General features: G+C 52.4%; 1 protein-coding gene and 1 long non-coding RNA gene across 2 annotated transcripts; one reads left to right on the top strand and one right to left on the bottom strand.

The window, feature by feature from the left end:
* Positions 1-822: 822 nt before the first annotated feature.
* On the bottom strand, positions 823-2,364 carry LOC311425825. The gene is made up of 2 exons (XR_014686432.1): positions 1,823-2,364; positions 823-1,649 (listed from the first exon to the last, which is right to left on the bottom strand). It is a non-coding gene; the product is annotated as an uncharacterized lncRNA (long non-coding RNA).
* A 6,050-nt stretch (positions 2,365-8,414) lies between these two features.
* LOC311425819 (uncharacterized protein) lies at positions 8,415-11,838 on the top strand. Its single transcript, XM_084501841.1, has 8 exons — positions 8,415-8,510; positions 8,709-8,770; positions 9,137-9,290; positions 9,486-9,742; positions 9,888-9,973; positions 10,150-10,271; positions 10,567-10,678; positions 10,907-11,838. Exons 1-8 carry the CDS (start codon positions 8,438-8,440, stop codon positions 11,361-11,363), a joined length of 1,323 nt encoding a protein of 440 aa, XP_084357967.1. The 5' UTR covers positions 8,415-8,437; the 3' UTR covers positions 11,364-11,838.
* The last annotated feature ends 119 nt before the right edge of the window (positions 11,839-11,957 follow it).

Genomic DNA, 11,957 nt, shown 5'->3' with positions numbered 1-11,957 from the left:
AATAGAATGTTATGAGCCCTAAAGAAAGGGTTTTGTGCCCCGAAGAATTATTATTATTTTTTTTTTTGCCCTGAAGGGAAGGGTTTTGACATTGAAGAGAAGGGTTTGGGCTCTAAAGAGAAGGATTTGGGCCCTAAAGGGAAGGGTTTGGGGCCTAAATAGGGGGCATGAGGCTCTAAAATTGATAGTGGAAACCCTCTGAAGGAAATTTTGGACCCCAAAATGAGGTATAGGATACTGGAAATATCCCTGATCTAAAAAATAAGTCATTTGGACCATAAAAAGCAGGATCTGGATCCTAATTTGATGTTTTGGATAGTAAAACAGAAGCTTTGATCTTAAAACCAGTGCATTGGGCTCTCAAAAGCAGTTTGGGGTTCGGACCCTTAACAGAAGCTTTGTGCTCTTACCACGGGGATGCAGACACTCAAATGTGGCTTTGGTTTCCAAAACGAAGGCTTTGGGCCCTCAAAAGGGGCTTGGGGCATTAAAAATGGTGCTTTAGGTGAGTGCGATGGGACCACTGCTCAGAACAGCCAAAGCAGCAGTGTGCCATCGGCACTGCTCCGGGCACCAATCTGGAATGGCACCACAAGGGCCGCTGTGACAAAAATTAACCCTAATTAATTATCCCTCCCAGGGTGAAATAACTAACAAACTGCACGGCACAAGTCCCATTCCTGCCCCTTCGGCATCTGCAGCCGCCTGCCCCAAGTCAGCCGGATGCAAATCCTTGTTTAGAAGCACTGCCTTGTCATGTCCCGATTAAAACAGCTCTTTGGGGAAAATGAAAAGAAACAATAATGCAACCTGGGAGCAAAATAAGTAGAGCAAACTTGCCAGCACTATGGTTTTTGGTTTGGTTTGGTGCCTTTTTTTTGCTAATGTGAAAAAAGCAAGCGACCTCCGGACCTCAACCACCAGCAGCCTCCAAACTGAACACGAGAGCCCTGCTGAGAGCTGCAGGGATCGCCCAGCTGCCAGCATCTGCACCTCTCCCCAGCCAACTTCCCTCTCCCGGTGGAGAGAGGGCAGCATGTCCCACGGCCTCTGGCCTCTCTCTTTCTGCTTCCTGGCATAAGATCTTGGATTTGGGTACCTGGAGAGTGATCCCAGTGCCCACCAGAACCATGGGGTCCCCCAACAGCCCCCACTGCCCCCCAATCTCTGCCTGCCTACGAGGAGACAGTTCCCACCAGGGACACACAACCCAGCTGTTTTCAGGTTTTATTTTTTGAGGTGACACTTCCATAGTTCCAAGATCTCAGCTTGTGTGGGGGGTCTCTCCTCTCCCGGGTGCCTTGCTCTGGACGGTTTGGGTTCCAGCGTCTTGGATGTACCGTCCAGGGTGGGCAGCAGCAGGGAGGTGTTATAGCGAGGCCCCTGGGGCAGGCTCTTCTCGGAGCTCGATGGTGATGATATTATGATTGTGGGGACTTTCTTCACAGTTGGAGCTCTCAAAGGGAGAGACAGCTTCTTGGAGGTTGTCTTTGTGCTTAACCTGGCACGCTGTCTTTGCTGTCCACGAGGTGCTGCGTGTTTATGAGGTTCGTGGCCAGGTGAAACACCGACCACTGCAAAATCATTGCCTTGTCCCCAGCTTGGATCTGGTTTTGGATTAAGGAGCCCAGAGTTGGGATTCGGATGCCCTGTGAGTGGCAAGAGAAGAGAAGGGCCAAAGGGTGAGGACAGGCCGGAGGAAGAGCTGCAAGTGGCCCCATCCCAGTCCTTTCCCTCCCCTTGCCCTTCCAAAAAATGCTCCGTGGGGACTGGCCTCACTTGGGGAAGCCAAGCAGAGAAGTTGGATGCAAAGCTGACCCACCTTGCATTGCAGGAGCTGCTGCAGCACGTAGCTGGCCACTGCATTCCAGATGTTTTTTTTTTTTTTTTTTTTTTTTTTTTTTTTTTATTATGTGGCCCTTAAAAAGGTCCCTTTTGGGGGTTATCCACGTCCCTCTTGGCGACAGCCGAGTCCCTCATCCAAGGAAAGGAGCAGCTGGAGGTCTGGGTGCCTTCTGGGACACCCGCGTCCCTCTAAGGGTCTGAAGAGAAGGGTTTAGGCCTGAAAGAGAAGGGTTTGGGCCCTAAAGAAGGGCTTGGGGCCTAAGGAGCAGAAGGGTTTAAGCTCTAAAGAGAAGGGTTGTGCCATGAAGGGAGGGGTTTGGGACCGGAAGGGAGGGGTTTGGGCCCTAAAGTGAAGGATTTGGGGCCTAAAAAGAAGGGTTTGGGCCTGGAAGGGAGGGGTTTGGGCCCTGAAGAGAAGGGCTTGGGGCCTAAATAGAGCAGTCTGGGCCCTAAAGAGAGGGGTTTGGGCCTGAAAGAGAAGGCTTTGGGGCTTAAAACAAGAATGTTTTGGACCCGAAAGAGAAGGGTTTGGGCCCGACACAGAGGGTTTGGGACCTAAGGAGAAAAGAAGGGTTTGGGCTGATTCAAAGATCGAAGCCGAAATTCCTTTAAGTGGTATATTCTTTATTGCAGCGCTGGATGCACGGGGGATCTCTCCACCTATCGTGCATACCCAAAGCGGAAAGCAGTCTTGAATTTATACAATCAATCTATCAATATTCTACAAGTGCCTATACATATTCATTACCTATCCCCGCCTTCCCTCGCTTCTCATGCTAATTAGCCTTTTGGCACCTTGCGCCTGCGTAGAGCCTCCCAAGAATTGTGGGCAGGGGTCTTTGGGACGTGGGCGGGGTCTTTGGGAGGAAGACCCCGAGTCTTCCTCACAGTGTACTTTTCACCTTTGGTCAGGAATCTGCTGAATTGGCATGTTTCTTAATTGCAAGAGCTGGTTGTTGCTAATTCTCCCGTTTGTTGTATCTTTATAATGAATTCCAATGTCCAGTTTCGAGATTTATAGTCCTTACATTCGTTTCTCTGTCCGTCTGCCGCTTCCTTATCATGAGTTCCAGTGTCTTGTTTCGAGATATACAGTCCATGTCTGGGGATTGTCCTTGCCTCCCCAATGCCTCCCCAATACCTCCTTAATCAGGGCCGTAAAGAGAGGGTGTGGGCCTGAAAGAGAAGGGTTTGAGCCCAAAAGAGAAGAAGGGCTTGGGCCCGAAAGAGAACGGTTTGGGTCATAAATGGAAGATCAGTTTGAGGCCAAAAAGGAAGGGTTGGGGTCTAAAGAGAGGGGTTTGTGTCCTAAAGAGAAGGGCTTGGGCCCTAAATAGAAAGGTTTGGTCCCTAAAGAGAAGGTTTTGTGCCCTGACTAGAAGAAGGCTTTGGGCCCTAAGGAGAAGCTTTTGGGCCATAAAGAGGTCTTGGGCCCTAAGGAGATGGGCTTTCACCCTAAAGGGAAGGGTTAGAGCTCTCAATACAGGGGTTTGGGCCATAAAGAAAAGGTCTTGAACCGAAGGAGAAGGGCTGGGCCCTAAAGAGAGGGTGTGGGACCTGAAGAGAGGGGTTTGGGCCCTGAAGAGATGGATTTTGGCCTTAGAGAGAAGGGTTTGAGCCCTCAAAAAGGGTTTTGTGCCCTGAAGAATTTGTTTTTTTTTGCCCTGAAGAGAAGGGTTTGGGCCCTGAAGGGAAGAAGGCTGTAGGCCTAAATAGGAGGCATGAGGCTCTAAAAGTGATGGTGGAAGCCCTTACAAGGATGTTTTGGACCCCAAAATGAGGTATAGGAGACTGGAAATAACACTGATCTAAAAAATTAGTCTTTAGGCCATAACAAGCTGGATCTGGATCGTGTCCAGGTCATCCAGGTCCCTTTTGGGGATATACAAGCCCCTTCTGGGGACAGCTGGGGTCCAGGGTCCCTTTTGGAGGTCGTCCATGTCCCTCTTGGCGATAGCCAAGTCCCTCATCCAAGGAAAGGAGCAGCTGGAGGTCTGGGTGCCTTCTGGGACACCCGCGTCCCTCTCGGGACACACAGATCCTTTTCAGGTGTCACCCAGAGCCCAAGGTCCCTTGGGGACACTTTTGGGAGCACAGCCAGACAGTCAGGTTTCCTTTGGGGACACCAGGGTGCTTTTTGGTGACCCCTGGAAATCCAGGACCCCATTGGGGTCATTCAGGTGCTGCGGTCCTTTGGGGACCCATGGGTCCCTTGGGGAAGGAGTGCCTAGAGCCCTGGGTCCCTTGGGGACACCAGGACTCCCCAGTTACCATGGCCAGGGGATTGTTGGGGGGGGGACAGCGAGTGCATGTTGTTGGGGAGCCTGGAGGGGGGGACAACAGCGAGGTCACTCCCTGTCCCTGTCACCCCCTGTCACCCCACTGTCCCCACTCACATGTTCCAGAGGTCGAGGAAGACTTCTGTTAAGGGGAAAATACGCTTTCAAGGCAAGCACAGAGATGGCCAGGCCTTGAGGATACCAGAAGGACGAATACCTAAGAAACTATTTAATCAAGAAGACCATTTTGTAAGGAAAAGTCAGACACGCATGGCCTCGAGTTTGTTAAAAATCAACTTGTTGGAAACAATTGGCTGAAAAGCAATGATAAGATGTAATAATATGAGCTCCTGTGAGCTATCCTCATTCTAATCCTAAAAATCACACCCCTAGACTGAGAGACCCCGGCCCGACAGAGAACCCTTCTCCTCTGAGGATGCGGGGAATGATTTTGTTGTGTCAACGGTATGCTAATTATAAAACGAATTAGGAGCTAGAGGATTGTGCTAATATGTAAATAAGAGACTGTGCAAAGGGTGGCGTGGAAAATCTTCAGGTGTGCCAGCGCGGTGGGAAACCACCCGGTGGTACCCAGGCTTGTGCAGTTCTGACATAAAACAATATCCATACCTAGTGTCTGCATTGGCTCATTGCATCCATAACAAACTTGAAATTTTTTTCAGACAACACAGCCAGAGGCACTCATGGCTTGGCTTGGCCCCTTCAGATGGGGGCTGGACCCTAAAAGGAGGCTTTGGGTTCTAAAAAATTGAGGGTCTGGGCCCTTAAAATGCAGCTTTGGGTGCTCAGCTGAAAGCTTTGAAACCCAAAACCAAAGCTCTGATCCCAAAAATGAGCCTTTGGGACCCGTGAAACACACTTCTGCCTTCAGAATTTATGGGAACTTCCACAGACAGGGGTGGAAGACAGGAACTTCCAAAACTGGGGGCCTGGGGTGCACAATGCACCTGCCCCGAAGCCGATCGTCTCAGCGAGGCCGCCGAGGATAGAACCACCAAATCCAACTCCTGTGTCCCCAAAGGACCACCCAAAAAATCAGACCACGCGTCCAAAGGCGTTGTCTGAAGGCTGCTTGAACCCCGGCAGGCTCGATGCATTGACCGCTGCCCTGGGGAGCCTGTCCCAGTGCACGACCAAGAGGTGGAGAACCTCTTCCTGACATCTAGACTTCATACAGGTGATTGCCCATCGCTCTCATTTGTCCTGTCTTCTCTAATTTGCTCGTAGAGACGTGGCCCAGGAAGTGTACAGGACTGCCACCGGACTTGTAGGGACGGCTGAAATACTTATTTTATTATTTTCTTGCCTAGTCTCTACTGGCTGTCACTCTTCCTCCATCTCTCAAGTCCCAGAACCTCTTTGGCAGGCAGTGGGGGACCCAAATCCCTCCGACTGTAAGTGAAGGTTGGGTTCAGGACCATACAAATCCATGGGACCTGATGACATGCATCCCAGGGTCCTGAAGGAACTGGCTGGTGGAGTTGCCAAGCCCATCTCCATCACATTTGACAAGTCCTGGCAGCCAGGTGAGTCCCTGGTGACTGGAAAAAGGGAAACATCACTCTTATTTTCAGAAACGGTAGGACCTGGGGAACTACAGACCGGTGAGCTTCACAGCTTTTCAGTACTTAAAGGGGGGTCATAAAAAAGATGGGAAGCAAATTTTTGCTTGGGCAGACAATGAGAGGGCAAGAGGTAATGGTTTTAAACTAAAAGGGGAGATTTAGATTAGAAATTAAGAGGAAATTCTTCATTCAGAGGGTGGTGAGGCACTGGAACAGGTTGCCCAGAGAGGTTTTGGATGCCCCATCCCCGGAGGTGTTCAAGGCCAGGCTGGATGAGGCCCTGGGCATCCTGATCTAGTGGGTGGCATCCCTGCCCATGGCAGGGGGGTTGGAACTGGATGATCTTTAAGGTCCCTTCCAACCCGAGCCATTCTATGATTCTTTGTTCCATGTGGGTCCCTTCCAACTCAGGATGTTCTGTGATTTGAATTGTCCTTAAAAAGTTGCCAGCTCCATTCATTTCCTTTACGCCTACACACCATTTCCCAGGGGATCATCTCCTCCACTAATCCTTTAAACATCTGGAATTTTGCTCTCCTAAAATTCAGAGTCCAGGCTTTACTCTTCACCAGCACCGTAACCCTCAAGACCACAAACTCCACCAGCATGTGAACTTTCGCTTTTAGAGTCCAGAGCTTCATTTTCAGTTTCCAAAGCCTCGAGGCTACGGCTCAAATCCTCATTTGCTCAGTCCAAAGCCTCATGTTTAGGACGCAAAGCCTCATTCCTTGACCCCACAGCCCCTTTTGGAGGGTCCAAAGCTCCGGTTTCGGGATTCAAAGCCTCATTTTCGGTGTCCAGAGCCTCCACTGAGAATCCCAGGTCAGTGTTAAGCTCACACCCTCATTTTAGAGTCTAAAGTCTCATTTTTGTCATCTAAATCTTCATTTTAGGCACCGGGGTGTCATCTGTTTGTAACTAAAACCTCATTTTTAGGGTCCAGAGTCTCATTTTCATGACTCAAAGTCACATTTTTAGGGCCCAGATGCTCATTTGGTCAGTCCAAAGCCTCAATGTTAAGGTTAAAACCATCAATTGGTCAGTACAAAGCCTCATTTTACTGACTAAAAACTCATTTTCAGGGTCAAGTCCAACGTCAGGATCCAAAGCCTGTTTTGTCTTTCAGAACTTTCATTTTTACCACACAAAGGCTCATATATGTGAACAAAAACCTCATGTGCATGTTCAAAGCCTCAACTTTTCATGTCCAAAACACCATTTTTTTGAGCCCAATCATTTTATTATCCAAAGTTTAATTTTTAGAGTCAAAAGCCTCATCTGTATGGCCCGAAGTCTCATTCTTAGGACCTGAGACCTCATATTGGCCACCCAAAGTTTCTTTAAATGGTCTAAAGCTTCCCTTTGGGGGGTCAAAAAGCCTACTTTTGGCCCAAAAAGATTATTTTTCAGGCCAAAGCAATGTTTTGAACCACAGAATCCTTGGAATGATCCCTACCCTGCTCCAACCTCCTTTGAGGCAGTGGCAGGGAGACGCTGTAGATTCACATTTGAGTCCTTGCTGGGTGCTGTCTCCTTGTAGGAAGGCAGAGTTTGGGGGGCAGTGGGGGCTGTTGGGAGCCGCCTTGGTGCTGCTCGATGGAGTGGCTGCGTTCCCTGCAGCCCTTAAACACAAGTCGCCCCTTTTGCAGTGTTGTCCCCCCTTCTGCTGACACGCAGACACAGCAGGCCACGTCTCCTGTCAGCGTGGGGAAGGCCTAACAAAGCAGGAGGCTGCTCGTGGCCGGAGGGGAGAGGGTTTGTTTGAAGCTTTGGAGGCGTGTTGGGAAGGGAAGGGCTTTTTGGGTGGGCCTGGCAGAGCCCAGGAGCAAAAACCACTGCTGGTGGTTCCACTACTGATGCCTGGGGGCCAGCACCAGTGACTGGCCTCCAGCTGGATTTAACCCCATTCACCACGACTCTTTGGGCCCAGTTTTTAACCCAACAAAGCGTACACCCGTCCAGGCCTCGAGCTGCCAGTTTCTCCAGGAGAATGCTGTGGGAAATGGGGTCAAAAGCCCAAGTAAAGGCTAGGTATTTCCTAGCAGACATGTGGTGAGTTCCAGTCCCCCAGACCTCAGTGGTTTCACTGTGATAGAAGTAGCTCTGTATGCACGGGACCAGACCGCTGAGTTGGCTGCAGTATTCATGCTCATCCCAAAACCAGTCCTCCCCATCATACAGCAACCCCACGTCAAGTGAGGTGGCCCAAAACAGCGAGGTATGGCCGTGTTACTGTGCCCATAGGTATGATAATTACTCCTTGACCAGCTTAAAGGATGCATGCGGAGATCCACAGAAGGACAAAGCCCGGTGCGCTTCTCCACCCACAATCGCACCATTTTGTATTAACAGGACACATCTTTAAGGTCGTCAGAGGTTATCTGAGAAAGATCCAGAGGCCTTGAAACATCTTGAACCACAATTACAGAACGCCTGGTATGGACTGGGAGATGCTGGTGCCTCACAATCCATGTCTCCCTGGTCAGCAGAGCGGTGGCCGTGTCACAGCAATGCGGTGACTGTGTCACAATAGAGCGGTGGCCGTGTCACAATAGAGCGGTGGCCGTGTCACAATAGAGCGGTGGCCGTGTCACAATGGCATGACACGGCATGCCTACAGTATAAAAGGGGACGTGGGCACGGGCTCCTGCACTCTGGATTGTTCAGAGGACGAGTGCAGAGATGAGCCTGAATGCAACCTCTGCCAAGGAGAGGAAACCCTCCTGCATGAAGTCGACCCGGGTAGAACTGTGGGACGGCATGCAGCGCAGGTGCCTGATGCCCAACATCACCGCCAAAGGTACGGGCACCCCCAGCACCACAGGAGTAGTGTTGGCAACCACATTTGGGGCTCTCCTTGGGCGAGACCCAGTGCCGGAGCCATTCCGGGGTGTCTCCTCTGGGGCTTTTCATCTGCCACAGAACCCCGGCTCTGGGGTGCTGCAGGAGCTGTGGGACCACCAGACCCAGCGTGACCAGGTTTTCCTTTGCTTTCCAGAACAAACAGATGTCTGGAATACGGTGGCAAACTACGTGCTGCAGCAGCTCCTGCAAGGCAAGGTGGGTCGGCGCCGCGTCCAACTTCTCTGCTTGGAGAAGTGTGGAGTCCCCACGCCACAGCCCGGGGCCACGGAAGAGGACTGTAGTGACCCTTCCCCTCCCCGGAAAGCAGGAAATTCATCCCAAAAGTCCCCACCGAGGGGCTGACAGGCACCACGCAAGCGCGGTATCCCTTGTGGTAGGTGGTGTCATGTCTCAGGGCCGATCCCAGTCATTGGAGGCCCCTGGTCCCCTTAGGCTGCTTCTGCCTTGACTCCAGCAGAGCGTTTTCAGAAGGACAAGGGGAGGGAAAGGACAGGGATGGGGCCACCTCCAGCTCTTCCTCCGGCCTGTCCTCACCCTTTGGCCCTTCTCTTCCATTCGCAGGGCGTCCGAATCCCCACTCTGGGCTCCTTCGACATAATCCAAAAACAGATCCAAGCTGGGGACAAGGATATGACTTTGCAGTGGCCGGTGTTTCACCTGGCCATGAACCTCATAAACACGCACCACCTTGTGGACAGCAAAGACAGCCTCCCAGGTAAGGCGGTGGATGAAACCTGGCTGGCTGCACGGCCGGGGCACATGAGGCATCACCTGCATGCTCAAAAGCCAAGCCAAGGAGCCAGCCCAAAGCTGGGGCAATTCGGGTGATGGCTGCAACGAGCAGCACGTGGGGGAGATGCGTGAAGGGCCGCTGGGTGACTAACGCCATCCCTCCCGTGTGCTTTTCCAGCCCACAAGAAGCTGGAGCCCCTGAGACGTGCCGAGGTGGCGGCGGACGCCTGTGTGTCCTGGCAGAAAGCTGAGAGCTGCATCCGAGGCACCATGGACCTCATCTCCCAGTGCCTGCGGGAGGGGGAGAACGTCGCCCTTGTCCTGAGGGACCTGGGCGTGCTCCTCATCGAAGGCACCAAGGTGGAAATGAAATTCTACTATGACCTACTGGAGATGGTGTGTGGAAAGGAGGACCTTCAGAACGCAGTTTTGAAGGTGAGGGGTTTTATTTTGCTCCAGGCAATCCAAAAGCGGTGTCCCAATGGCTTGGGCCAGGCCAAAGTGATGGTCCTGCCCGCTCTGGGATCTTGGGATCCCCACCACCAGGGATGTTCTCAAACCTCTGTGCTCCCCCCTGCAGGTCCCGCAGCTGATGGACACCGTGGTGTCCCGGGTGGCAGTCGTGGCCTCCCTAACATCCTCTGGCCGCATTGTCATCTTCCCTGAGTAAGTATATTTGCCGAGTTGTCTGCTCGATGCAGCTGCTCAGCTCCTTGTTGGTACCATTTGGCCAAAACCAGCCTTCATGGAGTGTGAAAACGTGCCCATGAGCTGGCAACGACAGAGAGCAGAAAGGGCTGCAGGTGCCGAATGTCACACCAGGGTCCTCTTCTTGCATGCAGGTTTGCAGTGGAGTTTGTGCCCAAATCATCGTCCAGGAAATCCAGCAAGGCCTCAGGAAAACTCCCCGGTGACGAGAAGAAGAAAGACGGGGTCTTGCCACCTCTCAGCCAGGGCAAGAAAGGTAAAGCAGCAGCCGGCTCCTTCCTGTGGCATGGGCAGCCCAGTTCGGGGATCCAGTGGGCTCATGCCCTGGTGAGGGTGCTCCCAAGGCTCCAGCCTGCCCCAAAACTCTGCCCGCCAGCTGGGCACAGCCTTTTGTCCCCACATCTCGGTGGCTTCCCCAGAACCGAGCCCTGGGATGGGAAGTGGCCAAGGTGCCTGTGCAGGAGGATGGGGGTCCAAGACCCCGTGCACCGCCCTGGGACCGATGTCGGCAGCAGCAGCACCCCATTTCTGACCATGTCCGTCCTTTCCAGCCTCAGCGGGATTGCTCGACATGCCTTTCACCGTGCGCTCGTGTATCCCGAAATATGAGATTCCACGGCTGAAGAAATCAAAGGCGCAAGAGAACAAGAAGTCTGGGATCAGGTGAGGCCGGAGGCTCACAGCCAGAGCTGTACGCGGTTCTTTTCTTCCCAGCAGGGAGCCCCTCGCCCAGCCCCAAGCACTCCAGGCTGGGGCCGCCTCGCAGTGCTGAAGGCACCCCGGAGGGGTGGATGGGGCCGGTGGTGTGCAATCAGGGTCACGTCTTGAGGGTGCAGGATGCGGCCCCAGTGCCATCGTGTGCTCAGCCAGACTTTTTTGATGTGTTTTCAGCCAGCTGCCAGCAATCCCGGGGCTGCCTCCTGCCAAAAACCAGCCTTTGGCCAGCCAAGACCAGGGCAAGCTCACAGCTGGAAGCGGAACACCAGGGATGGACCAAGCGGGGCCATCGACATCTCAGGGGGTCACAGAAGAGCAAGGAGTGGAGAAAGTCCTCCGTGGCGGTGGACTGCCAAAAATTCCAACAACGACAACCTCCAAGAAGCTGTCTCTCCCTTTGAGAGCTCCAACTGTGAAGAAAGTCCCCACAATCACAATATCATCACCATCGAGCTCCGAGGAGAGCCTGCCCCAGAGGCCCCGCTATAACACCTCCCTGCTGCTGCCCACCCTGGACGGTACATCCAAGACGCTGGAACCTGAACCGTCCAGAGCAAGGAGCCTGGGAGAGGAGAGACCCCTCTCACAAGCTGAGATACTGGAACTTTGGAAGCTTTACCTCAAGAAGTAAAACCCAAAAACTATTGGGGTGTGTGTCCAAGTTTATTTCCAGCACTACACGGCACAGACATGTCACAAATGGACACGAAGGGAGAGGAGAAAACCTCATTGCTGGTTTTGGTAGCAGTTTCTGTGTCTGAGCAAGGATCAAAGGCTGTTGGAGGCGAGATGAGAAAGATTCAGGGCACAGCTGCAGGTATCTGCTGTGCGGCTGAAGCACGCTCGGGCAGGATGGAGCTCTGGGGCATCCAGCAGGAGCTGGTTCCCAACCCACGGCACTCGGGTCACTCTCCAGGTGTCCACATCCCCATGGAAAGATCCCAAAGCATCCTTTAAGGGTCCAAACCCCAAACTGCTTTCAAGAGCCCAGTGCACGGGTTTTAAGATCAAAGCATCTGTTTTACTACCCAAAACCTCAAGTTAGGATCCAGATCCAGCTTGTTATGGCCCAAAGACTAATTTTTTAGATCAGTGTTATTTCCAGTATCCTATACCTCATTTTGGGTTTCAAAACTTCCTTTAGAGGGCTTCCACCATCAGTTATAGAGCCTCGTGCTTCCTATTTAGGCCTACAGCCTTCTTCCCTTCAGGGCCCAAACCCTTC

This window comes from Aythya ferina (assembly GCF_964211825.1).
Source record: "Aythya ferina genome assembly, chromosome: 34".
NCBI classification, from domain to species: domain Eukaryota; kingdom Metazoa; phylum Chordata; class Aves; order Anseriformes; family Anatidae; genus Aythya; species Aythya ferina.
The sequence above is the reverse complement of the archived record's forward strand: the minus strand, read 5'-3'. Positions and strand labels throughout refer to the sequence as shown.

What these genes read in the sequence shown, in the direction of transcription:
- LOC311425819 (XM_084501841.1), top strand. Translation starts at nt 8,438, where the DNA reads ATGAAGTCGACCCGGGTAGAACTGTGGGACGGCATGCAGCGCAGGTGC. An exon ending in AGCAGCTCCTGCAAGGCAAG is followed by an intron (nt 8,771 to 9,136) that starts GTGGGTCGGCGC and finishes TTCCATTCGCAG; the next exon opens with GGCGTCCGAATCCCCACTCT. An exon ending in CGCATTGTCATCTTCCCTGA is followed by an intron (nt 9,974 to 10,149) that starts GTAAGTATATTT and finishes TCTTGCATGCAG; the next exon opens with GTTTGCAGTGGAGTTTGTGC.